General features: G+C 35.7%; 3 protein-coding genes across 4 annotated transcripts; 2 read left to right on the top strand and 1 right to left on the bottom strand.

Annotated features, from left to right (window-relative positions):
• Positions 1 to 215: 215 nt before the first annotated feature.
• LOC129793609 (regulation of nuclear pre-mRNA domain-containing protein 2) lies at positions 216 to 7,035 on the top strand. Of its 2 annotated transcripts, XM_055833740.1 has the most exons (8): positions 216 to 389; positions 460 to 882; positions 955 to 1,130; positions 2,837 to 3,713; positions 3,790 to 4,103; positions 4,201 to 4,402; positions 5,564 to 6,050; positions 6,818 to 7,035. In XM_055833740.1, the coding sequence occupies exons 1-8, from the start codon at positions 224 to 226 to the stop codon at positions 6,852 to 6,854; spliced, it is 2,682 nt and encodes an 893-aa protein (XP_055689715.1). In that variant the 5' UTR covers positions 216 to 223; the 3' UTR covers positions 6,855 to 7,035. The 2 variants fall into 2 exon arrangements, with proteins under 2 accessions (XP_055689715.1, XP_055689714.1); XM_055833739.1 differs by having other exon boundaries at positions 460 to 1,130.
• A 1,255-nt stretch (positions 7,036 to 8,290) lies between these two features.
• LOC129792341 (transcription factor Atoh7-like) lies at positions 8,291 to 8,872 on the top strand. The gene has a single exon (XM_055831253.1). It carries the CDS (start codon positions 8,291 to 8,293, stop codon positions 8,819 to 8,821), a length of 531 nt encoding a protein of 176 aa, XP_055687228.1. The 3' UTR covers positions 8,822 to 8,872.
• A 12,480-nt stretch (positions 8,873 to 21,352) lies between these two features.
• Positions 21,353 to 21,916, bottom strand: LOC129792340 (basic helix-loop-helix transcription factor amos). Its single transcript, XM_055831252.1, has one exon. The coding sequence runs from the start codon at positions 21,914 to 21,916 to the stop codon at positions 21,353 to 21,355; it is 564 nt and encodes a 187-aa protein (XP_055687227.1).
• Positions 21,917 to 24,891: the final 2,975 nt, after the last annotated feature.

Here is a 24,891-nt window from a genome sequence, read left to right as displayed (position 1 = left end):
TTCCAGGGCATTTTCCGTGGTGTGAAAGTTCCGCCTGAGTGCCTGGAAGTGGGATAAAGTGGTATTAGGTGTGTGGAGCACAGTGCTGGTGTACAGATGCGTCGGGATTTGGGGTGTTTGTGAAGATCCCGAAGAAATGTTTGGTTAGTTTTTTCCTTTTCTGTGGGCAGAGGATCTTCCCGGGTTGAGAGAACTTTTCCCATCAGAAAGTTAATGAAAAACAATGACGACTACAGCTGCGGAAGAGTTTGACACGGTGACGTTTGAGAAGAATTTGGGTAATCTCAAAGATACGCAGGAGAGTATAAGTTCCCTGTCGTCCTGGTGCCTCCAGTGGAGGTCGCATCACAAGAAAATTGTCTCCAGCTGGCTCACAGTGCTCAAGCAAGGTATCCCAGACAAACTTTTTTTCAGGAAGATTCTCTGAATCTAAATTTCTTCTTTTTTTTGGTTTTGCAGTAAAAGTTGAGCACCGGCTAACGCTGTTCTACCTGGCCAATGATGTCATCCAGTACAGCAAGAGGAATAATTATGAATTTGTGGAGAGTTGGGGGACAACCCTTCAGCGTGCCACCACCATGGTACGCGATGAGAAGGTAAAGAATAAGATTCTCCGGATATTCAAGATCTGGGAGCAACGTGGGGTGTACAATGATGACTTCATTGGGGATCTCGTTGGTTTGCTGAATATGCCACCACCGGCGAAGAAGAATCAAACAGAAGCAAAAGAGAATGTTCCCGAAGTGGAGGATCCACAGACAACAGCCCTCATTGCGAATATCCGGGATTGCGTGAAGCTCCAAGAACGAACGGATAAATCCTTCAAGAACCTCTCGAAAACCCCCCAAGTGGACATTGAGAATATCAAGCAAAATCTCAAAGGTGAGGCTTCCTTGAGAAAAAAAAAAGAAGAAAAGAATCCTGAAAATATTTATTTTATAAATTTCTTTGCAGATCGAAGCCACGTTGAGGACGTTGAGAAGGAGCTGGAGGATTGCTTGACGCATCTTGAGGCCTACATGACAACCCTGAAGGCTGAGATAAAAGCACGTGGTATCCTCATAACAGCCCTTGTTCAAGCGGATGAGTTCTATCACAACCAACGAGGGGATGTCAAGACAGTGGCGATTGTGAGTAGAAGAATCCTTAACTAATCCCTTAAATTCTTTGCAAAGTTAAAGAATATTTTAAAGAAAATACACAGAACAGAAAAAAAGCTCAAAGAAAGTGATTTTTGGGGAAGATTCTGAGTGATTTTGAGGTAGTTTTGAGAGAATATTTTGCGGTTGATTTAGAATTTTAATTTTAAATTGAGAATTGAGCTAGAAAAGTGACTAAATTAATGAGAAAATAATTTTTATTCTAATTCTCTTAAATGATTTAAAGAAACTTTAACAAAACAATAGCTGTGCTATTCTTTTTTTTCAAAAAAATCACAGCTAAAAAAAAGTAAGATAGAAAGCTTTTTATTTGAAGCAAGGGCTTCCTTAAAACTTTGTCAGATAAAAGGTTTAAGTCTCAATCTAAATCTCAAACAAAGGCTCCAACAGATGGACGAGAAATTCCTCGTGCGGTGCGGCGCGGCGAGGTTTTCGGCCAATCAGAAGCGAGAGATGGCACACACATTCTCACCGCACCGTACGAGAACGTTTTTCGGCCAATCCGAAGCGACGAAGGGCCACGAAATCCTCGCCGCGCCGCACCGCACGAGGAATTTCTCGTCCATCTGTTGGAGCCTCAAGAATGAAATGAAAGCTATATTGCGTCTTGAATTTTAATTAAATAACTTTTATAGCACGTAATGAGTCTTGACTAAGAAGCCTCAAGCTTTATAGTACAATTAAAAATTAATTATTTAATCACCAAACTAAACTTTAGTAAAAAAAAATACATCTATAGATTATTAAAATGTTTGAAATTCATTTTTTTTTTAATTTTGCTTTTTAATTGCTATAAAAGGCTGAACTTTCAAACTTCGCCACTACAAATGTCAGAAGAGAAATTGTTAATTTGGAATAATTTTAATTAATTGAAGCAATTTCAGTAATTATTTATTGCTGATTGTTAATTTTATAGCAATTGCGGCTAACCTAAAATCCCATAGTCTAGACACATTATTTTGCTATAAAAATTACAATATTCTAGTTACGAAATAATAATAAAACGTACTTAAAGTTTCAACAACTTCGTACAAATTAATCTCAGCTCTATAAATTCTTTATCAATAATAGTTATTACATATTTTTAAGAATCAATAAATTAGCAAAATTGATTTTTATGGCCTATCCAGGGTGCTATAATATTTATTTTTTACGCAATAATACAAAATCTTGTTGGATGAAGAGAAAAGAAAGATTTTTTGCAAGATGAAGCCAAGATTTTAATTTGTTTAAAAATATTTATTTTGAAGTATAAATTCTTTTTTTTTTTTCAAAATTATTTATTGAAAAATAATTTATAGGTAGGTACAAACAATATATTTTTCTTTTTATTCTTTAGAATTATATTGAATTTTTATTTTTTTAATTTAAATATGTTTTTTTTTGTGTTTGTTCTAAACTTTGTTACTTTCAGACATTTCAAGAATATTTTTATTTTTCTTTGAAAAATATTTTTTCTTAATCTTTTCTTTAAAATCCATTAAAAATGAAGAAAAAAATTTCGCAAAAATATTTGTTTTAATCTTCTTGGAAAATAAATAATAATTTGCGCTCAAATAAACATTAAGCCCAATCCCTGAATTTGTGTGAAGGATAATCCAGTGATGATGCTGGATGACTCTAATCACACAAATCAAATCCAGATGACTTAGAATGTCTCTGTGTGCCCTTTGTAGGCTTACAGAAATTTCGGGAATCGCGTGAAGACGATGAAGAAGAAGTTGGAGGAGCTCACGCCGACGCTACCCAGTCCCATTCCCTCTCCGGACATTAATGCTCCATCCCCGGAACCTGATGGGATGGAATTTGACTTTCCCGGAAGTGGTGGGAACTTCTCAAATGGCTTTATGAGCTACATGGATAGTGGGGCGTTGCCATTTGATATAAATGACTTCCATCGGGATAGTCATACCAGTAGGATGGCGCAGCAGAGGGCAGAGGGTGGTAGGTCGTCAGCCCAGCAGCAGATTCAGGTGATTGGATCACATGGAAGTTCAAAGGGGGAAGTGGATTATGGGGGTGTGAGTGATATTTTCAAGAACATCATAAATGACACATCACCCCCAAGTGGGTACATCCCCTCGTTGGAGCCCCCACAGCCCGTTCCGCCAGTTGGGGGGAATTCTCTGCCACCGTACATGGGGGGGAGTAGTGCGGACACAGAGACAGCATACAATCCCGGATTGGATTTGGGGGAATTCAATGCGGATAATAATTACGGGAGTGGGTATGGCCCCAATTCCGGCCCCTCCAACTATGCAGCCCCCTCAATTGTGCCTCCACCCGTTCCGCCGCCAATTGCACAGAATCCCATGGAAGCGTATGGGAGATCATGGGGTGGGGGAGGGCACGAATGGATGGGCAACAATGCAGCCACAGGCTATGATCATGGCATTGAGACTCCAACATCCCCGCCGCACTTTGACAGGAAACCATCTGCCGGGGATACGGGGATGCTGGAATACGATGAGAATGCCGAGAGTTCATCCGCGGGGGATATTGATCACAGACAATTGAATCTCCCGTCTGAACTTCACGCAGTCCCGCCCAAAGGTAAGTTCCAAAGAGAAGCTCTTCCGGATTCTTCGCGAAAATTTTTGGGATTAATTTGCGGGATGTTTTTTTGAAGTGAAAAATCGTGCTGTTGATGTTGATCATCGGAATTTGATCTCCTTAACGGGTTCACCGGGAGCAAAGGTGACCACTGAGAAGGACATCCCACCCCCACCGGTGGCACCACCCCTTCTGTGGCCACCAAAAGGGCAGAAAGATGTTGATTTGAGGCAGCCAAATACCCCTGCTGGGAATGAGAGGAAATCAAGTCCAGCAGAGGGGGAAGGTGGGCCTGGTGATGAGGTTATTGTACCCCCACCCCTTCCACCAGCACTCATCCCATTGGATCTTCCGCCGTCTTTTGGGAAATTCTTCAAAGAACCCATCAACGTGAGTCTGTGGGAAATGGGATAAAACTTTTAAAAAAATTGAATAATTTTGTATTTCTCATTGATTCCCTTCTGTATTTATTTGCTAAAATTAACAGGCTGATGGGCCACCATTGCTGCCGGATTTCCAGACACCACCCCCGGGATTTGTCGTCCCTCCACCGCCAAATAGTGCGGCAGGGAAGAAGAATCAGCAGAAGGCAGCAATGATGGGTGGGAAGAATGCACAGAATGGGCCAGATATTGTGGAGAGTGTTGACATGGAGATGTCCGATGAGGACATGGAGGAGTACCACAATAGTAAGTATCACATTTGGAGAAGAAAAAGTGACGTCTTTTTGGGGATCATTGTTGGTGATGGAGTTGTCGCGAGAGAGCATACTCCACACATTCCATTTTTATGGCTCATTTGTTAACAATTTTGGGGGGAAAATAGAAGAAAAGCTGGAAGAAAAAGGAAGATTTCAAGAGTTCTTTAGAAGCCTTGTTCTAGATTTTATAGCTTATATGTCTTGGCTTAAAATCCTAGCTCACAACCAGTTTTAAATTAAATATAAATTTAAGAAATTTTCTCAGATATTTGAGTGATAAATTCAGAGAGAATTCGTGTCATTATCCTTTAATTTTCGACTAATGAAATTAGATTGTTTAGTATTTTGCATTATGGCAAAAAAAAACATCTTTTATAGCACCCCAGACACACACCGAATAAATATAAATTGTCTTCAGAGTCGAGTATTTTTACAGAAATGGATGGGAATTAATTTTTTAAATAAAATATTGGATTGTCCCATAAATATTTGAATTTTTCCCTGCATATAGAACCATTTGTGCTATAAAAAATTTATAGTATATTTTTTGAGTTTTGAATTGTTAGAAAATTAATTTTTTTTACACAATTCTGTACTCCAAATCTTAAAGAAAAAGATAGTTTTCTTATCAAAAATCATCAGAAAGCATATGCGCGAGTGCTTCATGTGTTTAATGGTACAAAAAATCAGAATTGTGACGTCATTGTTTGAATTTTTAGGCGAATATTTAGCGTCTTTTTTGGGATTTTCGATTTTTTTCAGAAGTTTCTTTGGGGATTTCTTATTCTTTGATTTTTCTACATAATTAAACAACTATGCCCGGATTAATCCTTAGAATGAGGAGTATTTCTATACTAGAGTGTGTAAACACCTTTCAAAGGGGTTATGCAAAAAAGAAAAAAAATACCTTAAGAAATTAAAAACAATAATTTAATTATTATTTTTTAATTAATTCAAACCTTCTTTCTGATCATTTTTTCATGCCTTCTCTCACTTGTTGTATGCTCTCTCTTTCACACACGCAATAGGATTTGCACGTGGTAAGTGTTGGAGTATTTTATGTCTTTTTTGAGTTTTTTTTCTGTGTGATTTGATGCCACTAAATGGATTAAAAAATTGTTCTTTTCACGTAAATTTTTTGTTTTTGTAGCGCATGAAGAGGAAGATTTGTTGGAAAGGGAAGCAGAAGAAGCGGAAGAGGATGAAGAGCTTGAGGGTCAGGAGGAAATGGATGAGATGGATGGTGGAATGCAGAACAATCGTGGTGGTCCACGGGGGATGCCGCCGATGCCGTTTATGGGGCAGATGAATTTTGCAGGGCATCCGCCGCTGCTGCCAACACCACCAGGTGGGCCTCCGCCGGGTAATTGGAATGGACCTCCGGCAGCAGGTGGTGGGGGGAATTTCCCACGAGGCGGTGGATTCTTCGGCGGAGCTGGGGGTGAGAGGATGCGAGGACCGCAGGGCTTCCCGATGCAAGGGGGGCCACTCTTCAATTTCCGCCCTGGGATGAATATGCGTGGAAATGGGAGGCCACCACTTCGAGGACGACCGCATCCCTTCAGAACTGGACCCCTCTTCCGTGGAGGCGGCGGCGGAGGAGGAGGAAATCGTGGCAGAGGTCGTGGGGGGAAATGGTGAACACATTAAGAGTCCTTCATTGAGGAGAATTTTAAACATTTTAAATGAAAAAAAAAAAAGATAATTTTGGCATTCTTGTAGAGAGAGAAAGAAAAAAGTTTAAAAAGGATCTTTTAATTGTAAAACTAAAATATTATTAAAGAACTGCAGAAGTAGATAAAATTTAAATTAAAAAACAGATTGTAATCCCATTTAAAAGCAAAACAAAACATGATTTTAGACGTTAAGTAGAAGCATAAAAAAACTGAAGAAACTTTAACATTAAAAAAAATATTTAGAAATGAAATAAAAGAAATGTTTTTCCCCGCTTAATGTTCTACTTTAATTCCTTGATGTCGTTTTAATTTTAATTAATATAAAAATCTGCTTTGTTTGCACACAAATTTGCTTTATTTTAATTCACAAATAAATCTTTTTTTTATCTTGCCGACAAAATACTGTAATTGCAATGATTTTTCATTTGATTTTTTCAATAAATTTCACAAGAAGAGCGTCTCAGTTAATTTTTTCAGCTCATTCGTGAAGTTTTTCTTTAGTTTTTGTACATTTTCAATTTGGCGGGGGTGGGGTGAACAAATTAAATGATTTTTCTAAAAAGTCTTTCAAAGGATCTCAACCACCTCATCCCCGTATCCAAAAAAAACTTTTTTTCTTTTACTTCTCTTCTGAAGGATGCCAAAATTATAATTCATTGCATGGAATTTCCTTCCATAAAAGCATTTTTATCAAACACAAAAAATTCCCCAATTTGTCCTTTTTGCAGGATGAGAAAGAAATACAAGAAAAGGAAGAAATTCTAGTCAAAAGAATTGCAAAATAAAATCCTTCTTTTACACACACATCTTTGAATACTGATAGAAAGTACAAAAAAAAATATTTAAAATTTAATTTTCATCTTTTTTTAAGAAAAAAAAATCATGTGACCCACTTTAGAATTTAAGGAACTCTTTTGTAAATAAATAAAATTGTGAATAAAAAAAAGGAATTTTATGTTCCGTTGAATGCGAAAAAAATTGTCTTTTATATTTAATTTTGATGGTTTAACAGCTTTTTTAAAGGCTTTAAATTACTGCAAGTGAGGCATAAAAGTAGTTTAAGTCTCGCACACATTGGAGACTTAAACCTAAGCCACTAGAGTTATCAATTTGATCATTTTAAGTAATTTTCTTTTGATCCAAAGGCTTTATAAACCCTTTCGCGTTCTTTGGGTCGTACTCTTTTAGACCCATACATGACACATTTTATTTTCCCAAATTTTTGTTAGTTTTATTGTTATTTTACGTTTTTTTTTTTTTTTTTATTTTAAAGCTTTACGGCCCCAGCCTTTTCAAGCCACAAGGCCAGTTATTTTACGTTAGAATTGCTTTAATTTTACGCAAGAGAGGCCAAAGAAAACGTTCTGACTGAGAAACATCCTCTCAGAGCATCCATAGAGTAAATATCGTGATTAATCACAGCTAAAAGAGCACGTTAAAGGGTTAAAATTCTTTTGAAAATTCTCTGCAACGGTTTTAATGAATTTTCTTATTTATTTTCCATTTTTTTTGCAGAAGATTAAATTATTGCTGAAAAATAATATTCTGCGATAGTTAAGCCTATTTGCCCTGTTGTCCGTTCTTATTTAATTCATTCTCTTAAAATTCTTTCAAAGAACATAATAAAACTGAATCCCAAAAAGTCCGATTTGAATCATCCTCCCCTACGTAATTATATATCCCTCCTTGCACCCCCGAATTAAACTACAAAAAAGCTAATTTAAATATTTTTTAGTCTGGAGATTTTTATCCTAGATTAAAAAATGTTAAAAACACAGAAAATTCTTCCAAAGAGCAGATGACCCCTCTTCTTCAATGAAATTTCCATTTTACTAACACACAAATGAATAAAATGCAATTAAGTCCACATATGTAATCTAAGGGACCTTGAATAGGGGCAAAAGGGGTCCCTCCAAAGGGGACTCTCTCTTTCATTCTCTCCCTCTCTCTCGTTGCTTTTGGAATTGTAATTAAGAATTAAGTGCGAAAAATGTCTCTGCACGTGAAAGCTGCCGAAGAATTGCGAGGAGCAGCCGGTCATCAATTTTTTTTTTGTTTTGGGGTGAGCACCTCTGAGGTGAATTTTAGTCCAGGCAGTCTCGTGAGTGCCTTCAGATCGTGTGTACACACATGGCTCGTGTTCTGTGAGTCAGCAGCAGCAGTTCTAACAACGAAACGAGTGTTGTGGTGAGAGTGAAACTATGGAAGTGTCGTCATTCTTCCACTATCAACCTGCTTCATCCATCGGGGCGGAGACGTACAATTCCGGAGATGATTCCTTGTCCTTCTACTCCACACCCTGGAGCACATCCACATGCTCAGATTCACTCTGTTTGGCCCTGGAGCAGCATCAAGGGCCACTGATGGTGGACTTTTGCATGGAAGGATCAGATCTGCAGCCACATGAACCACCTGTGAGGCACAAGAGGCGACGTCGTATGGAGGCACATCGGCAGCGGAGCACCACAGCTGGCAAAGTGACCCCCCTGAGCCCGTCAGTGATGCGAAAGAGGCGCCTGGCGGCCAATGCGCGCGAAAGGAGGCGCATGAATGGCCTGAATGAGGCCTTTGATCGACTACGTGAAGTTGTGCCATCACTGGATGCTGATCATCGCCTCTCGAAGTTTGAAACCCTCCAAATGGCTCAAACCTACATTGCTGCCCTGCGTGATCTCCTCGAAAGGGGTGTCGATGAGACCACCTACAGTCTCCTGAGATCGAGCAACAGCTGAAGATTCACTTCTTGTTCCTTCAAACACACTGATTAGGAGGAGATCAGTCAAACTAGTCCATGAAAATACTCAGAAATCTCTCGAAGAAATTAAGAAAATTTCAGCGCAAAGGGCACGAATGAAAAACTCAATTTTCTTCAGAGGAAAATTGAAAGAAATCTCAAGAGATTTTAATTAATTAATTCAATGAATTAAATAAAGTGAAATTGTGAAAGAAAAGTGAATAAAATTAAGGAAAGATTCAGGAGAAAAATCTCAAAATTAAATTCAGAATTCGTGAGCAATTTGTAGGAGCAACATACCAAAAAAAAATCTATTGAATAAAAGATTTATAATAATGAAATGAAGCTTTTAATTCAATAAAAATCAAAAATAAAGAAAATTTATTTTGGTTTTAAAATTACTGATAAGTTCGGTTTTCTCGTGAAAAAAAATTGATTTTTATTAGAAAAATAAATTATTTTTAATCTATTTGGGTCAGGAGCTTAACATTGACCTATATTTTCCATGAAAGTCACAGATTTCTAAACTTTCGACATGAAACAGTTAAGAAGATGTTTCAATCTCAAAATTCCTGTCTCAAATGAAATGAAAACTCAATATTCTTTTGATTGAGTATCTTTAAGGGATGTTACACACTCAGATTAAGAACTAAAATTGATTTTAATAATATTTAATTAGTCATAAATTGTCATTGATACAAAGGAAATTTTTTCAAAAGATCGTCCGCCATTAATTTGCTTGGCTTCACTAAAAAAAAATTGTCGCATCCCCCACTGATAAGAGCGAGTAATGGTTAAAGAGGAATCAAAAATATCTCCATTATTTTATCTCATTTCACTCCAATCTCCTTTACAAATCAATTAAATTATGTAGCTTCTCAATCAAAAGTCTAAATTTATTGGCTTAAATTCAAAGATTTAAGAGAAATCTTAAATTTAAAAAAAGTTTACAAGGTAAACTCAAAGAAGGAAAACCGTTGATTTTCGGGATTATTGTCTCCTGCACATTCATCCATGGAAAACGCGTGCCTCCTAACTTCTTTTTCGGGGCAAAACATCACGCCAAGAAAAAAAGAGAAGAGGAACCTACATTTTGTGCGCCACTCCACGCGATAATTAACTCCAATTAAATTCAAAAGCAGGGAAGAAGCCCTCCTTTGCGGGCCACATTGTCCGATTCATGTCACTGTGCGCTTCCTCTTTTCCCTCAACTTATGTTTATTTATAAGAAATTCCCGCGTGCGCGTGCCATTAGATTGTGGGTGATAAAGTAATGCGATGGCAAAGAGCTCTTTGGGGTTAAATTGGTAGCATTGTGTGACTGAAGAAAACAGAGAAGCTTCTTCCCCTAAAAGTGCAAAATTTCTGTGTCCAACTGTCTTCTTAAGCATGAATAAGAAGCTTCTCACCACGAAAGAAATAATTAGTTTCATACTTGAAGAGATGCATTTAAGCAGTATGCAAAAGAGCCTGAAGGGATGATTGAATTGGAACGAAGAAGTTTCGTGAAGAAGTCACAATTTTGCAATTTAAATAAATTCTCCTCAATTTTAAAGAAGTTAAAATTTCTTTAAAAAGAATTGAACAAAAAAAGAGTTCGAAGCAAAAGTGTCTCAAATTCAATCTCTCCGCGAGTCATCATCAACGCGACATTCTTGGCAGAACGCAAGCAAGTCTATCGATTGCAGAAGAATTCCTTCTTAAACTCTCACGGCGAATTTTAAACTAAATTTCTTTCGGCGCTCTTCTCTGCATCATTTGCCCCCAAAAATATCTGACAAGACTTTTAATAGAGATATCACTTTTTCATCATCTCAATATTTTCCTCCAGCATCCCATGAAGAGAACCATCGAGGCTCTACTCTCACAGGGCAAACGCGAGAATTGAATAATTTGCCCAACGAAAACATGCAGAAAATCATTTCTCCCATTGAAATGAATCCTCATCGCGCCTTTTCTTTTATTCATGCGTCGCGCGATCCATTCATTGGGGACGCCAAAGTAGCGGCTTTAAATACATTTTTATATACATCTCTCTCTGCCAGCATCACGAGCATTAGTCAAGAAGTATTTTAGTTCCCATTCCGCGGATTTTTCTTCCTGTTCTTCATTTTTATTTACAGGAAAAAAAATTGCTGGAGAAGTTTAAAATTTCAAACCGTTATGATCTGAGAATCTTCAAAAATTCTAAAACACAGAGAGCAAATCAATGAAGGAATTTTTCATTTTCTCATTTGAAGATCGTGAAGATCGCATCATTACCGGTGTGTATGAGAATTAGTATTCATACAACATCATTTGACTCTGGTTGCAATTTTATTTATTTAAGACAATTTAAGGTGGATTCAGGTGAACAAAAATAAAAAGAAATTCAAGGAGTTTATTAGTTATGGATGCTGATTGAATCCAGCAGCGGTGAAACGAAGAAGAAAGGAGTTAATTCATATTACGTTGTTTTAATGACATTCATGAGAAATTCAAATAAGACGTTGTAAAGTTCTGGAGAGATTTGAAAATCGCTAAAATAAAAAGATTTCTTCTTAAGAAAATCAGAGAAAAAGTATTTTAAAATTTATTTTTTTTTTCTTCAACCTTTACAAAAAATTGAGTCAGTCATCGGAATGAAAGCCTCTTTTTTACGATAAACCGATAAAGAGAAGGGAAAGTGAAAAATGTTCCTTTATTCGCTAATTATATAGCCAAAGGTTTTTCTTTTCTCATTCACAAAGAACACGTGCTTCTCGCCATTTATTATTCCTCAACATTATAGTAATAATAATGAAGCCTCTCTCTGTCTCTAAAATAAACATCCCATTTATAATAAGAGACTTTTAGAGGTGAAAAGAAGGACTTTAAGGTGATTTTTTCGTAGCAATTTTAATTCAATTGAGATTGAAAATTATCATTAAGGGGAAAATTACAGACCTTTTGCCACAAAAATGCTCGAAAATTGCCCGAAATGGATTTTTTTTTCAAACAAAATGAATAAAAAGATATTTATCTGCTCCATTTTTGCTATTTTATGAGATGAAGAAGAAAAAAACTCTCAGAAGTCTTTTTGAGAGGATAAATACTTTTGCGTATAAGTTTGGTAATTTAATTCAATGCTCAGAGGAGATTTTTTTCTTCTAATGGTTCCAGCAAAGGCATTGCTCATGCATTCCATTTAATCCTTTTCCACTTGAGTCTGTGATTTCGTGCATTTTATGAGCTGTTTGTATGTGAAAATATGAAATTTATATTCAGAAATTGTGTTATTAATTAAAAATTCTGTTTGATGAGCGACTGGCATTCCATATTCTTCATTCGTCTCTCATCAAACATCTCCCTCAATCTCCGCTCTTTTCCCACCTTCTGTGGTCTTTGGGTGCGTCTTGATGAGACAAATATGTAATTATAAATTCATTTTTAATAAATATTTTTCTCCCAAATCCCCCTGCTCCCCTTTTTTGTGCCCCAAAAACTTTATGCAGAAATGCGAATTATTTTCCGCGAAATATCGGCGCCAATGTTTTCTATATACAATTTAGTTAGTGATTTAATCTTTGTTGTCGAGGATTTATTGACTCCCTGTTATTTTATTTTATGAATTCTTTTATTTTATTTTATGAAAAAACTGACATATTTTTAATAATAAATCATTTGAGTGGATAATTATTTTTCAAAGCTTGAGAGCGTTGAGAGGATCAATTTTATTGTTCTTTCAAATGTCTTTTCCTTTGGAATTTGTGTTACATTTCTTGTTAATTTTTACACCATTTTACCGAAGAACTTATCAACAAGGCAATTCGTTGAGAAGAAGAACGAGATAAAGAAGAAGAATCATCTCGTTTTTTTACACTTTTTGTCTCAACTTTCGATAAGAAGTTACAAGAAGGACAAGAAGTCATTTCACAGGCTCATCATTGAGTCCTATTGAACCCATTGAGACGATTTTTTTGGGGTCAAATGATTGGATTTGTGTTAAAGGACAAAAAGAAAACGCATTAGAAGGACCAAAGGATGGGCATTAAGGAGAGATAAGAAATCAAAGGATCTCTTTGCTCTTTAATTTTCAACTTCTTTCAGGCTTCTGGAACCTCCTCCGTACAGCCCAAAAGGCCCTAAATGATCCAGAGGCGAACACACATAAATATTTATTATGCCATAAATTAGTGATTTTTATGTGTTTGCTACCTTCTCGTTCTTTTCACTTTCATCCTCATCATCACCTCATGCGCCACGTGCGCCATTCAGGAGTAGAGGATCGATAAAAGGAATCCTTCTTGATAAAAATTCAATATTTCACCCTGAATCCTTTTAAATCTTCATTATTTTTTTATCCTCTGCAATAGGGACACAAAAAAGTCATCGATGGGGAACGGAGCATCGTAATTAGATAATGATCGTGTTTTTTATGCTCATCGGGCAAAGGAAAAAAATTAACATTTTACCGAAGGGTCATCACTGTAGCATGAATGACGCGTGCTTTCGAACGCTTGACTTCCTCCCTCGCAATGTTTTTTACAACAACAGCCCTAATGATCGAGTACAACCCTCGCATGCCATCATGATCCTCCTTCTTTTTGACCCATCAGGAGGATCATATATGATGCACAAATATATAGTTAAATATAAACCATAAGTAATGGTACAATATCCTTCTATACAGGTAATAAATTGGCCACGGAGGGTGTGCAGAAGAAGGTTGAAATATGCGACATTTGGTTGTTTAACTTTTTGGGATCATTTCAATAATATTTCAGCAGGAACGTGTGTCGTCTCATTTTGAATTTCGATACATCATTCAGATGGTTTAGTTTATAGTTTCTCTCCCTCTGAGGGGTTGTCAGCTATCCTTTTTGCAGATGGTGTGCGGATTGTTTTTTGCCCCTTCTCTTAACAATCAATGCGTTCGATAAAAAAGCTAATTTATTTATATGTTGTTTATTGAATAAATTCAGGGGAAAACCACGCCCACTCCGGGAGGATTCTATAACGATCTTCTTGCGAAAAGGAGTGTACTCATTTCGAAGTTTTTTTTTAATGTTTTTTGTTTGTAAAAGAATAAAAATGAATAGACTCCTTTAGTTATTTTTCAAGGAAGATATTGGGGTAGATTCGGATACAAATCTTTGCTTTTATTTCCTTAAAATTCGGAGTTATAAGATTTTTGGTATTCTGGGAAAAGAAGAATCTTAAAGATTTTGACATTTTATTTCTTTCTACGGATCTCTGAAAGAAAATTACTTTTCTATGGCTCATTAAAGTTTTTTTGATTGTTTTTCTTTTATAGAACGACAACAGAATGACTGAAGAGCTCAAATTGTCAAAATCTTTAAAAAAAAACTTTTAAATTGGAAAAGAAAATAAAAGATTTTTATCAAAATCTTCCCCCAAAAGACAAGGCGGGAAAATTATTCCAAAAGAATGCAGAATATCCCATTATCGACTATTTGACTTTCTCATGTAATTAATTAATCAAAAAAGAGAATAATCTTAGCATGAATCATATCCGCATTGCCCGAATTTAGAGCATTTTCTGTGTGAGATATTTGGTAAATAATATTAAAGCGCATTCTTCACACTCACTTTATATTAAAAAAAAAACTATTTCGTCCAATGAGAGGATTTAATATAAAAATGATGAATAAATTTTTTAATGTGTGACGTGATTATGATCGATGAAATGGTAATGAGTGAAGCCAGAGATGAAGAGGAGATTCCCACATATGTGGAGAGAAAATTCCTCAAGAATAGGGCTTTTAGTAAAATGATCCTTGAAGGTCATATTCCGCCAGCTATATATGTCTGATCTTATTAATTCACTTCACGCATCCACCGACAATATATATCTCCCATAGCCATTTGAGAGCAGCTTAATTTGCTCGCAATTTAGATGCTTTCATATCGCTCCTATTGCGCAGACTTAGAGCCCCCCATCTATAGCTAAAAGAAGGAGATGTTATAATAAAGTGGCATTGCTAAATCACAATGAATGTGCAATGAAATAGCAAAATGATCCGCAAAAGTAATATTTTTGGGAAATTATTTTTCATTCTACAGGAGTAGCGATTTTTCATTTTTAGAGCCACCCAAAGGTGATTATCGCGAATCATTTATTCACTGCGCAATGCTGAAAAGTCCACGCTTGAGCACGATGAATTTATCATACAAAATATTGTAGCTCTTGGTGCAGCCGAAGGAGCTATACGCGTGAGTTGAGCTTCTGATCACCCCAAGAGCATTAACAAATTACCATCTCACGGCGAAATGGATTTTTCGACCGGTTTCACGTGGAAATGCGCACAAGGAGATATATTATCAAACTTCTAACTAATTTATTCATCTAATTTCTTCGTATGCATCTCAATTTATTCAATAGATTAGTCTTATTCCGTGCATAGAGTTTCTCCTTAAATCCAGTGGAGAACGCGCGTACAGTTTTGTGAAATATGGAATTTATGGATTTAAATTAAACATTAATAAAAATTATTTCTCTTGCTTTATGCTTCCTGAAGAAATGAAGGTCAGTGCATTTTCTTAAGCTGTTGCTTCGAAATTGCAATAATTTTAATTTTAATTTTCCCAATGATTTTTCACCTGAAGAAGGGGTTGAAGAGAACCAAAAAGTCGTTAATTTTGCTGTCTTCTTTTACATTTTGGCATTTAAGGATGCTTTAGAATTAAAATCTTAAGGACTTTGAGGAGTTTGACTAGCTCCAGACTAGAGGATTGAAACCCTTTGTCAATTCACAAAAATCAAAAGATAGAGAATATTTCTGTAAATTTTAATGTTTTAATGAGCTTATATCGAATAAATTTAAATGACTTTATAACATCTTCTTTTCTTCTTCAGAATATGAACCGAAAAAGCTCTAATTCTTTACCAAAAAAAAGACTAAAATAATTACTTCAAATTACTTTAAATATAGTTTTGAGGTTTAGGCGGAATTTCTTAAACCACATTGTTGGGAACAAAGTATTAAACGCCATTCACCGCGAGAAGTTTGAGAAGATGTTAGGAGGGAGTACCTCTGAATGGGAGGACAATTGATTTGCTGAAGGAAGTGCAACAGAGCTACCTGTTTTGCGGTACCTTCTTTTTTATCTTCACAAAACACTTTAAATTTTCTTTTATTGCCGCGTCTTTCCCATCATCTTTTGGAGGCCCTCTCGAACCCAAAACACCATCGCCAATCATTTTCAATTGTCTGCTGAATTTTGTATGAATCAATTTTAGGGGCTTCTCATTCATACCACTTCTTTTCCTTTTCTTTCTTCTTCAAGGGATTTCTTAGCATTTTTTAATGAAACATTTTGGTTAATTTTTTTTCTCTATACGGAAGTTGTGAGAGTTGGTATTCCTCTGAGCTATGGCTATGCGTTGTAATTCGATTTAGCACTTCCCTTAAGAACTTAAAAAAATAAAACAAAGAATAAATATTTAAAGAAAATCATTAAAATTGAGGAAGCTGAAGGGAAAAAAACGAACTCAAAACCTTCCAAAAAAAAAGCTAAAAGCAAAAAGAAGAGTAATAATAATGGCAGGGCTTAATAGAATTTAGAGGAAAATTAGGAATGTCTTTAACAGTTAAATTCATTACATTTTGTGCCTCAATTTTGATGTTACTTCTTCAACGTGGAATATGATCACAAAGCGTGCGCTTTCAAATAAAAAGAATTGGAAAAAAATCTTAAACACTTCAAATCAACCAATTAATTCGTAATTTATCATCTTCATGTTTAGTTCAAATAATACATTTAACCGCATATTCTGCTCTTGAAGTGAACAAACTAACCATTAATTTCATATACAAGAAGACGCCGCGTGGTTAAAATGATATTTTTGTCAAAAATACTCAAATAAATCTGACGGGAATGTTTATTAGAACCATCACAGTGTGATTGAGCTCTACATTTTCAGTTTGAAATGAAGTAGAAGTGAAAATTATACCTGCTTTACCCCCACAATTACACTCAATTCCATGCCAAAGAGAGGAAATAGAAAGCTATTTCAACTGGAGTTTCTTTAAGATGAAAAAAAATTAAAACAATGCCAAAGAGCATAGCTTTTAACCTGCTGGCCGCCAAGACCTTGGAGCTTCCTTAGAGCGCCAAGGTGGGGTCGTTGAACGACCCCAAGAAGGAAGTCGATTTTCTCATAAACTATAAAACCGGGAACTGTCGGGTCACTACCTTTAGACTCCTTATATAGTCCTCTTGCCCCTTGCATCACAAATTCGCCACCCGGAAACACGCAGAAGAAGATATTAGGGAAAAACATTTTTCACTCATTTTTCACACTTTCTTCTTGAGAAATTTGCCACGAAGTTGACTGCAACTGCTATTTTTTTCACTACTTCCCCACATTCCCCTCACTTCCCGCACCGTGATAAATGGCAATATTTCTCGAATATTCTTTATTGTTTTGCACATTTATATGCTTCTAATTATGTTTTATGTTGTTTATGTTACTTATTCGCGATAATTCTGACACTGAGATGGTAAAGTGAGAAAGTAAACACAACCCTTCAACCCCCTTCAACCATATGATTTATGATGTGACTAACTTCATTCTGAGAAATTTTCCGCAGCATGGCCGTTACACCAATTTTTGAATTCCCTTCTTCTACATTTTCCTTAATAACTTTTCTTGTGGTGGTCGGATTGAGCTGAAATTTTTACACAACCTCCTCAGATAACCAAGGAACTTATTTCCAAAAGATGGGAATGATATCTTTTATATTTATGGAGATATAACACGAAATATAGCGCTGGGGTCGTTCAACGACCCCGCTTGGCGGCCTAGAGGTTAAAGGAGTTTATTCAATTTGATGAGAGATTAAAAAAAAAGTTCTTGATTTTTATCCTCCTTATCATCTTTATTCGGAATCTCAAAGAATTTTAACACCGCAATATATTTTTTCGCTTTTAAATCCGTCGATTTAATGCATTTAATTTTCTGATATAAAATTACTATCATTTCCTACAAATAGCAAACCTTTTGAATTTTATTTCTTTTCTATTAAAAAAAATATTCCTTTCGTCTGAAATTCCCATCCTCCCGTTCGCACAGATCCTGTGGAAGATAAATTGAAAATGGATATTTAATAATACAAAATTCCCCTCGAATGTTGTGTAGAATTAAATTAAATGTCTTCTGTAGCTGTAAACCATTTTTTCTTCCTCTTTTTTTTCGGGGGAAAGGTGAGTTTTTTTTCTGCGTGAGAGGAAGTGGCCAAAAGAAAAGAAAATTTCCAAAGAAGAAAACTTAATAAAGGGCGGGAGGATGCTGGGAAGTCTGTGAAAGTATTTCCGTCTTCTTGTTGCAATTTAACTGCATTGGACGTTGAGGTAGCTCCTTCAGACTCTTCTTGTATCGTGTACAGAAGGTTGGTATAACACAAGAAGAGGTGTACAAGAGTTGCGCGTTTATTGTTCCCGCATCATTTTAATATTTCACGCATGATTTCACAAAACAAGCGCGATGATTCAGCAAAGAAATTCGAGCGGATTTCTTACAGGTGCGTTTTTTTCTCTCTTACACCGCGTGGTGTATTGGGAAACTATTAAAAAATCTTTTCATGTATACAAAGCAACAAATTTGATAATTATTTCATTTATCGATCAATACATCTTAATCATTTCCCATTCATCGCACATTGTTTCTCTTCCCGCCGTGGAGATTCCCTAATTTTAATTTTTTGAGGATTTCAAGTGAGAGAGAAGTTGGGAGAGGGAGAGAAAAGGAGTTTATTCACTTTTATGCATTTTTAAGGAAATTTAGTAAAATTAAGTAACTAAATATCCCAAAAATGTAAGGAATTCATTCCCTTCCTCAAAATTCAGCCAAGAAAAAACTGCGATGCATGAATTTCTAAATTTGCATTTTGCTGATGAATTTTGATGGGTAGACAATTTTTTCTCATGCTTTTGGGCTTTACGGCGAATATGGGCAACATATTTGCATGTTTGAGCATGGCTCGTGGCATTAGATTGGACGCGTGAGGAGAAAAAAGGTAGTATGTAATGCCCAAATAGATAATCCTCATGTGCCTGCTTCAGGCATAATTTCTTTCGAATTTTGATCGAACACAGACGGTTAATGACCTACTAATTCTCTCTCTCTCTCGTGCTCTATGGCTAGACCATGCTCCTTTCAACCTTTTTAGAATCTTCTTAAAACTCCTTAGAATGGAAATTCTTCTCAAGGAAGATTTTGGGATGAAATTTCGGAATATTTTGCAGAATTTTGTGGAAAATTATTTAGTGAAAAAATCAACATTTTTCCACAATCCCGGAGAATGTTGGAAAGAATTTTGAGCAGCAAAAAGTGCCGACAGAATCAATCAGTTCAAATGGATTCCTCGCTTGTTCTTATCATCCACCGCAATGCTGCAAAGAGCTCCCCTTTTGCACATCTTCGAGCGATTTTTACAAAATTAGTCGCGAGAATTAAATATTTGTCTTGATCAGTCGGGGGAATCAGGCTGAAAATTATCGAACACACGCTCCTCTTGCTCCCTTCTCGTGCGATTGTGTAAATCCAATGTCAATCGTTCCGACAATATGTGAGATCAACGCGCGCGCGGGGAATCAAAGAGCAATACACCGCGTGTTGAACAAGCATAAGAACAAATTAATAAGATCAATTAGTCGGAGAAATTGTTCAGGTGTTATTATCCTTAAACTGCTCAACTTGGGAAAGAAAGAAAAAAAAACTCGTTCATCAAAAAGACATCTCAAAGAAGTTCTTGATTGAGTATGAGTTCAATTGGTCAATCCAATTATTCCTTCAAATGCACAGACATACACACAAATCAATTGAAGAGACACCATCGCGCCACACAAAAAAAAACTCCATCGAAGAGGCAAAGAAAATGACGAAAAATCTCAATTGCAGGTGAAGAAGAAAAAAAAGAATGATTTATTGGTAATCAAATTTAACAATTACTCCTCTTTTCATAATTATTCCACACACAGTGAATATGAATATTTTTACCGAAATCTTCCTAACGGAAGCCCATCGGCCTTACGCCGAAGAACGTAGAACTTTTGCGCGATGCCATTCACACCGCGAAGAACGTTGCGCATGATTTATCAACTCAAAAAAAAAACGCCACAGAAATTACTCATAAATTCCATTTTTATTGTTAAACTTCCCCTCAATGAATCTTCTTAATATTAGAAAATAATTATACATTAACAAAATTCTCTTATATGTAGCTCTATTCTTAAACTATTAAATTGGAACATTGCACAAGAATCAGTTATAACATTAATTTTTTTCTCTTTAATTTACATAGGAATTAAACTAATCAGTTTATTTTTTCTTTCTTTTATTCATGCTGTGGAGAATATTTCTTGTAATTTCTTTTTAAATATACTTTAGAATGAAAGTTTTTTCTTTGTGAAAAATTGAGAATTTCTTGTTCTTAAAGCTCTGCACACACAAATAGGTTTAAAACTGGATTATTTAATTGCAAAGAATGAGCCTAATTCAGCGACAAAGAAACCCTTGAAATCTTTGAATTTTGTACTGAAATTTGAAGATTTCAAGCCAATTTCAAGGGTTTCTTGGTCGCTGAATAAGACCCAATGTATGATTTTTGTCTTTAAAATTCTCCACTAGATGGTTGTAAAGAATAAAGTATATAATCCTGGAGTAGTTGCATAGAAAAAGCGACGTTTTGCTTTATTTTAAAAACTTCTTCAGGCAAAATGTATAAATGTTTCAATGCAAAAATCAATTCTAATTTTATTTCTTTGTCGGTTAAGAATGATTGAATTATGCCAACTTTAGAGTAGAAAATTAAGTCGCATTTTAATGTTTTTTTATATTAAAAAAAAAAAATATTCAAGGCTTAAATCAAAAATCTATGGAAGGCATTATATTTTGTAAATCATTAATTGTAATCTGAATTAATTCAATTTAATTTTTAATTTAAACGATTTTATCTATGATTCCTCCAAAATTGTAAAGCTTCCGTTTTTAGAGGCTTAAAAATCTGGATCAAATTAAGAATTAGATTAAAGGCTCAATAACATTTTTTAAATTCCTAATTTCTTTTTTTTTTGGAAATTGATTCGGAATTAAGGGAATTAATAAAGTCAATTAATCCAGCCTTTTGATGTCATATGAGGGAAAATCTCAATGAAAATTAATGAATTTAAATTAAGAGAACATTTAAGTCCTTAAAACATTTAAATTTAAATTCTTTCATATCTTTTATACCTGAATCATTTTTTTAATCAAATAAATTAATCTCTATTAAATTAAAGGAAAGAAATCAGGCTTAATTTAAACTCCAAAAATACAAATTACCTGTAATTTTAAACCTCTTTGTGTGTGAAGAGCATAACAAAAAAGACTTGAAATGCAATCAAATCCTTACCATTATCCTTATTAACAATTTCAGTCCTTTAGTTCTTTTTTAAATCAACAAATTAGCACAAAAATTCGAAAATTTCAAGAAAATCTCCTCCACAGCACTGGATTAAATAGCACTAAACATTCCTTCTTCTCATATTCAGCAATTCCCTGTGATTAATCCCTGCTGAGGAGCTCCACGAGGACAGAGATGTAGGCTTGGGCAAGTTGAAGTGTTTCAAACTTGGAGAGCTTCCTGTCGCTTCCGAGGGAAGGGATCACTTCGCGGAGACGATCAAAGGCATCATTGAGGTTGTTCATGCGGCGTCTTTCACGCGCATTAGCAGCCAGGCGTCTCCTCTTGAACACATCCACACCCCCATGGCCACTGGGACGGCTGTAAATTGTCATCTCACGGGATGTCTTGCAGTCCATCTCATTTGAAAGATGGGCCGTTGTGCAGTTCCTCTGATAAGCCTCAATTTCGTGGAATCTGGTGAGATGATCTGCGGAGGATTTGTACGTCACAGCCATATCGCTGAAATTCCTCTGAAGCCCATCGAGACTCCCACTAGGACTGTGTGAGCACACTGAGGATGCATCACTGCTCCCGTACGCCCCATTGTACTCATAATGATCCCCATAGTCCATTTCATTTGATGGAGGATAATTCGGATGATACGCTGTGAGATCATCGATCCTTGAGAATTGTTCCTTCTGATGATAAGCCAGGTAGGCCATTGTGCACAAAAATCTCTCACAAATCTTTTTTTAAAAAAAATCTCACGCAACGACAACACGTTGTGAAGGAAGCAGAAAAAGAAGTAATACACGTCAAATCACCGCAAAGGTTCTTCTTCAACTGCTTTTGCTGCTGAAGAAATCTCTTCAACTCACAGAAGATCATCATCACAGATTCCACAGCTAAGAGTCTGATGGACCGATGAGAGAGTGAGAGAGAGTCTCCGCCTGTGATTGCCTTTCTATCGTACCTTTCGCACCTTCTCACAAATACACTAAAATTTTCCTTCCCGCCAATACCGAAAGCCCATGAGGCGCCGCATGCGATCACCCCCAAAAAACATCTTATGTTAGTGATATACCTGCTACTGCTCATAATTCACTCAATTTCTCTCTCTCTCTCTCTCTTCGCTGTCTGGCCCATGAGGAGTCAGAAGCTGCGTGAAGATCAGACGGCGGAATTTCTTTTTTCTTAGGATTTAATTTTAAATCATTTTTGATTGTATTCTTTTTGAAATGTTTTTAAAATTAAATGAATTATTTAGGAATAATTTTTAATGATCTTCAAGTGCCTTTTAAGGAGTAATGAAAGCCAAAAAATAAGATGGAGGCGCCTGGTATTCAAAAGGATTTTATTGAAAAAAATAGACTTGCAAACGCCAGGGGAAAAATTTAGATAATAATTTTCATTTTTTTTATTGATTGAAGTCTTTCTTTTATTTTTAATACGACATAATTTAAAAATTAGCAATTAAGTTTATTATCGGATCATTAGCAAATTAATTAATTAAATATGGTTGTTTAATATATTTTACATTCAGAATTAAATTCCCTTCAATTTAATTCCAATTTGAAGAGAATCAAACTCCTAAAACCAAAATGACAACCAAAAATGTAAGGAAATTCAAAGAATCAAAATGGAGTCAAAGAACAGCCATCTACAGCGTCTTTTGAGAAACAAAAAAGCGCCCTCCGCCGCAGAAACTCGCCCGCCCTTTGCTTTTTTGAGAAATCTTCACACCCGCAAGGAAAGAAAATGGACAAAGACACGGGAGCTGCAAAAAGTGAGTGATGGCAAAATAATCGAGATTAGAGAACATCAAGCAAGTATTGCTTGCTCTCCTTTGTCCCTCCTGTCCACTACACACGAGATCCTCTTGACCATTATTTGATACATTTTTTTCTCCTTCCTCTCTCAAAAATAAATTTCTTCGATCGCACGCCAGTGAGGAATTTCCTCGATCGATGTGCGCAATCAATCACACAAAAATCCTGACAGGGGCCTCCTCGTGTGATTAAGTTGAGTTCCCTCTGATAGAATCTCCCCCAAAAGTCCCTACAATCGTGCGTATCTGATTATAAATTACAAGACAGGGAACATTTCTCGTTATCACAAGGATTTTCACACCATTTTTGCTCCTTTTTAACGTGTTGGAAATTAAAGGTAAATTGAAGGTATTTTGCAGTCCACACCCATTGAGATCAGAAGAAGGTGAGAAACATTTAGCGAAATTATAGACTTTGCTCAGGATCTTTTAAGGATTTTAACACATCTCCACCCATGCGTTCTTCAGACTTTCTCATGAAGAAAAACGAAAGATTTTTACTCAGAAATTGATCAAAAAATTATGTAGATTACTTGCAAAAATGATAAACTTGTTGGGTCAATTGGTTCGCGTGGCAATTAATTAATCAAAAGCTGTGAGTTCAAATCCAATGGGTGGCCAATTTTTTTTCCTTATTGATTCTCATTCTTCCAGCACTCTATTGATTGCTGATTTAATGCCACACGCGCACTAAAGAAATCTCATCAAATATTTTACCAAAAGTTAATCATTTCTCTTAAAGAATTTTCTCAAATATATCTTGAATTCTTCTGTGAGGAGGGACCACAGAGCACGAAGAAGGGTATTGAATGAATCGATAATAAAAATCAAATTAGCATTAAATGAAGATATTTTGGGAACAACGGCAGAATACAAAGGCAAAAGCAAGACGGGGGCCCATTGAAGGTATTCTCTCCTGTGCTCTTCTATTGTATGACCACCTAAGGGGAGAGACACTCCTGGGGTCCCTTAATTTAACAATCATAACAATTGATCCATCAGCCAGTGCTGAGTCGCTTTACACGCCGTGTTAAAGTGTGAACGAAAAACAACACCGCATAATACAAATTCTTTTTGCTGTGCCATCATACTATGTATCCTAAATTATGTTTTTTAAACTTTTTTTTTATATTGAAGCTCCATTCGTTTTTTTTTAACTAATTTGGTAAATTGATAAATTTATTATTTTTTGATAAATTATTGCAAGAACTTTATTAATAATATTGTAGTAAACCGACGTGAAAGAAATGAAATGTTTGAAAATTTTTGGAATTCTTTCCGGTGAGCGTCGGGTAAAATTCGATTCAGCAATTAAAACATTTGAATTGCCAGAGCTTTCGACACCCTGCGTATTATCCTCAGTGGCTATTAGAGGAATAGTCTTTATTTAGATAATAATAATTTATTAAGACTAGTGTATCGGTTAGTTCACAATTTTTCAAAATTACAAAAAACAAAGCAAATCTTTCTTACTCAAATAACTTCTGGATTAATTGTGAATCACGTCAAATAATTATTGTTAACCCTTTAACGTCCAACGTGAAACATAAAAACATTAAAACATGCACTCTTTTATCGCGATTTTTATTCTATGAATTTTTTAGAGGACTTTTCTCAGTCAGAACGTCTTCTTTGGCCCCTTATGCGTGAATTTGATGCATTTGTAACATGGAAAAACAATTACATTAATAAATAATTGAAAAAAATAAAATGTTTCACGTTTGGGTCAGCGTATGACCCAAAAAACCTTAAAGGGTTAAATGTTAGTTTTTTTTTAACTTCTATTCCGAAGGGTGTATGTATAATGCAGATAATCGGCAGACTAAATTGTAGTTCACATGCAGAATAACTGTGGCCAAAAATGTAGTT

This window comes from Lutzomyia longipalpis, chromosome 3 (assembly GCF_024334085.1).
Source record: "Lutzomyia longipalpis isolate SR_M1_2022 chromosome 3, ASM2433408v1".
NCBI classification, from domain to species: Eukaryota; Metazoa; Arthropoda; class Insecta; order Diptera; family Psychodidae; genus Lutzomyia; species Lutzomyia longipalpis.
This window is presented reverse-complemented; position numbering and strand designations above follow the sequence as displayed.

Coding starts and splice junctions, on each gene's coding strand:
- LOC129793609 (XM_055833739.1), top strand. CDS start 224: ATGACGACTACAGCTGCGGAAGAGTTTGACACGGTGACGTTTGAGAAG. Junction 390..459: donor GCTCACAGTGCTCAAGCAAG/GTATCCCAGACA, acceptor TTGGTTTTGCAG/TAAAAGTTGAGCACCGGCTA. Junction 4,104..4,200: donor TCTTCAAAGAACCCATCAAC/GTGAGTCTGTGG, acceptor TAAAATTAACAG/GCTGATGGGCCACCATTGCT.
- LOC129792341 (XM_055831253.1), top strand. CDS start 8,291: ATGGAAGTGTCGTCATTCTTCCACTATCAACCTGCTTCATCCATCGGG.
- LOC129792340 (XM_055831252.1), bottom strand. CDS start 21,916: ATGGCCTACCTGGCTTATCATCAGAAGGAACAATTCTCAAGGATCGAT.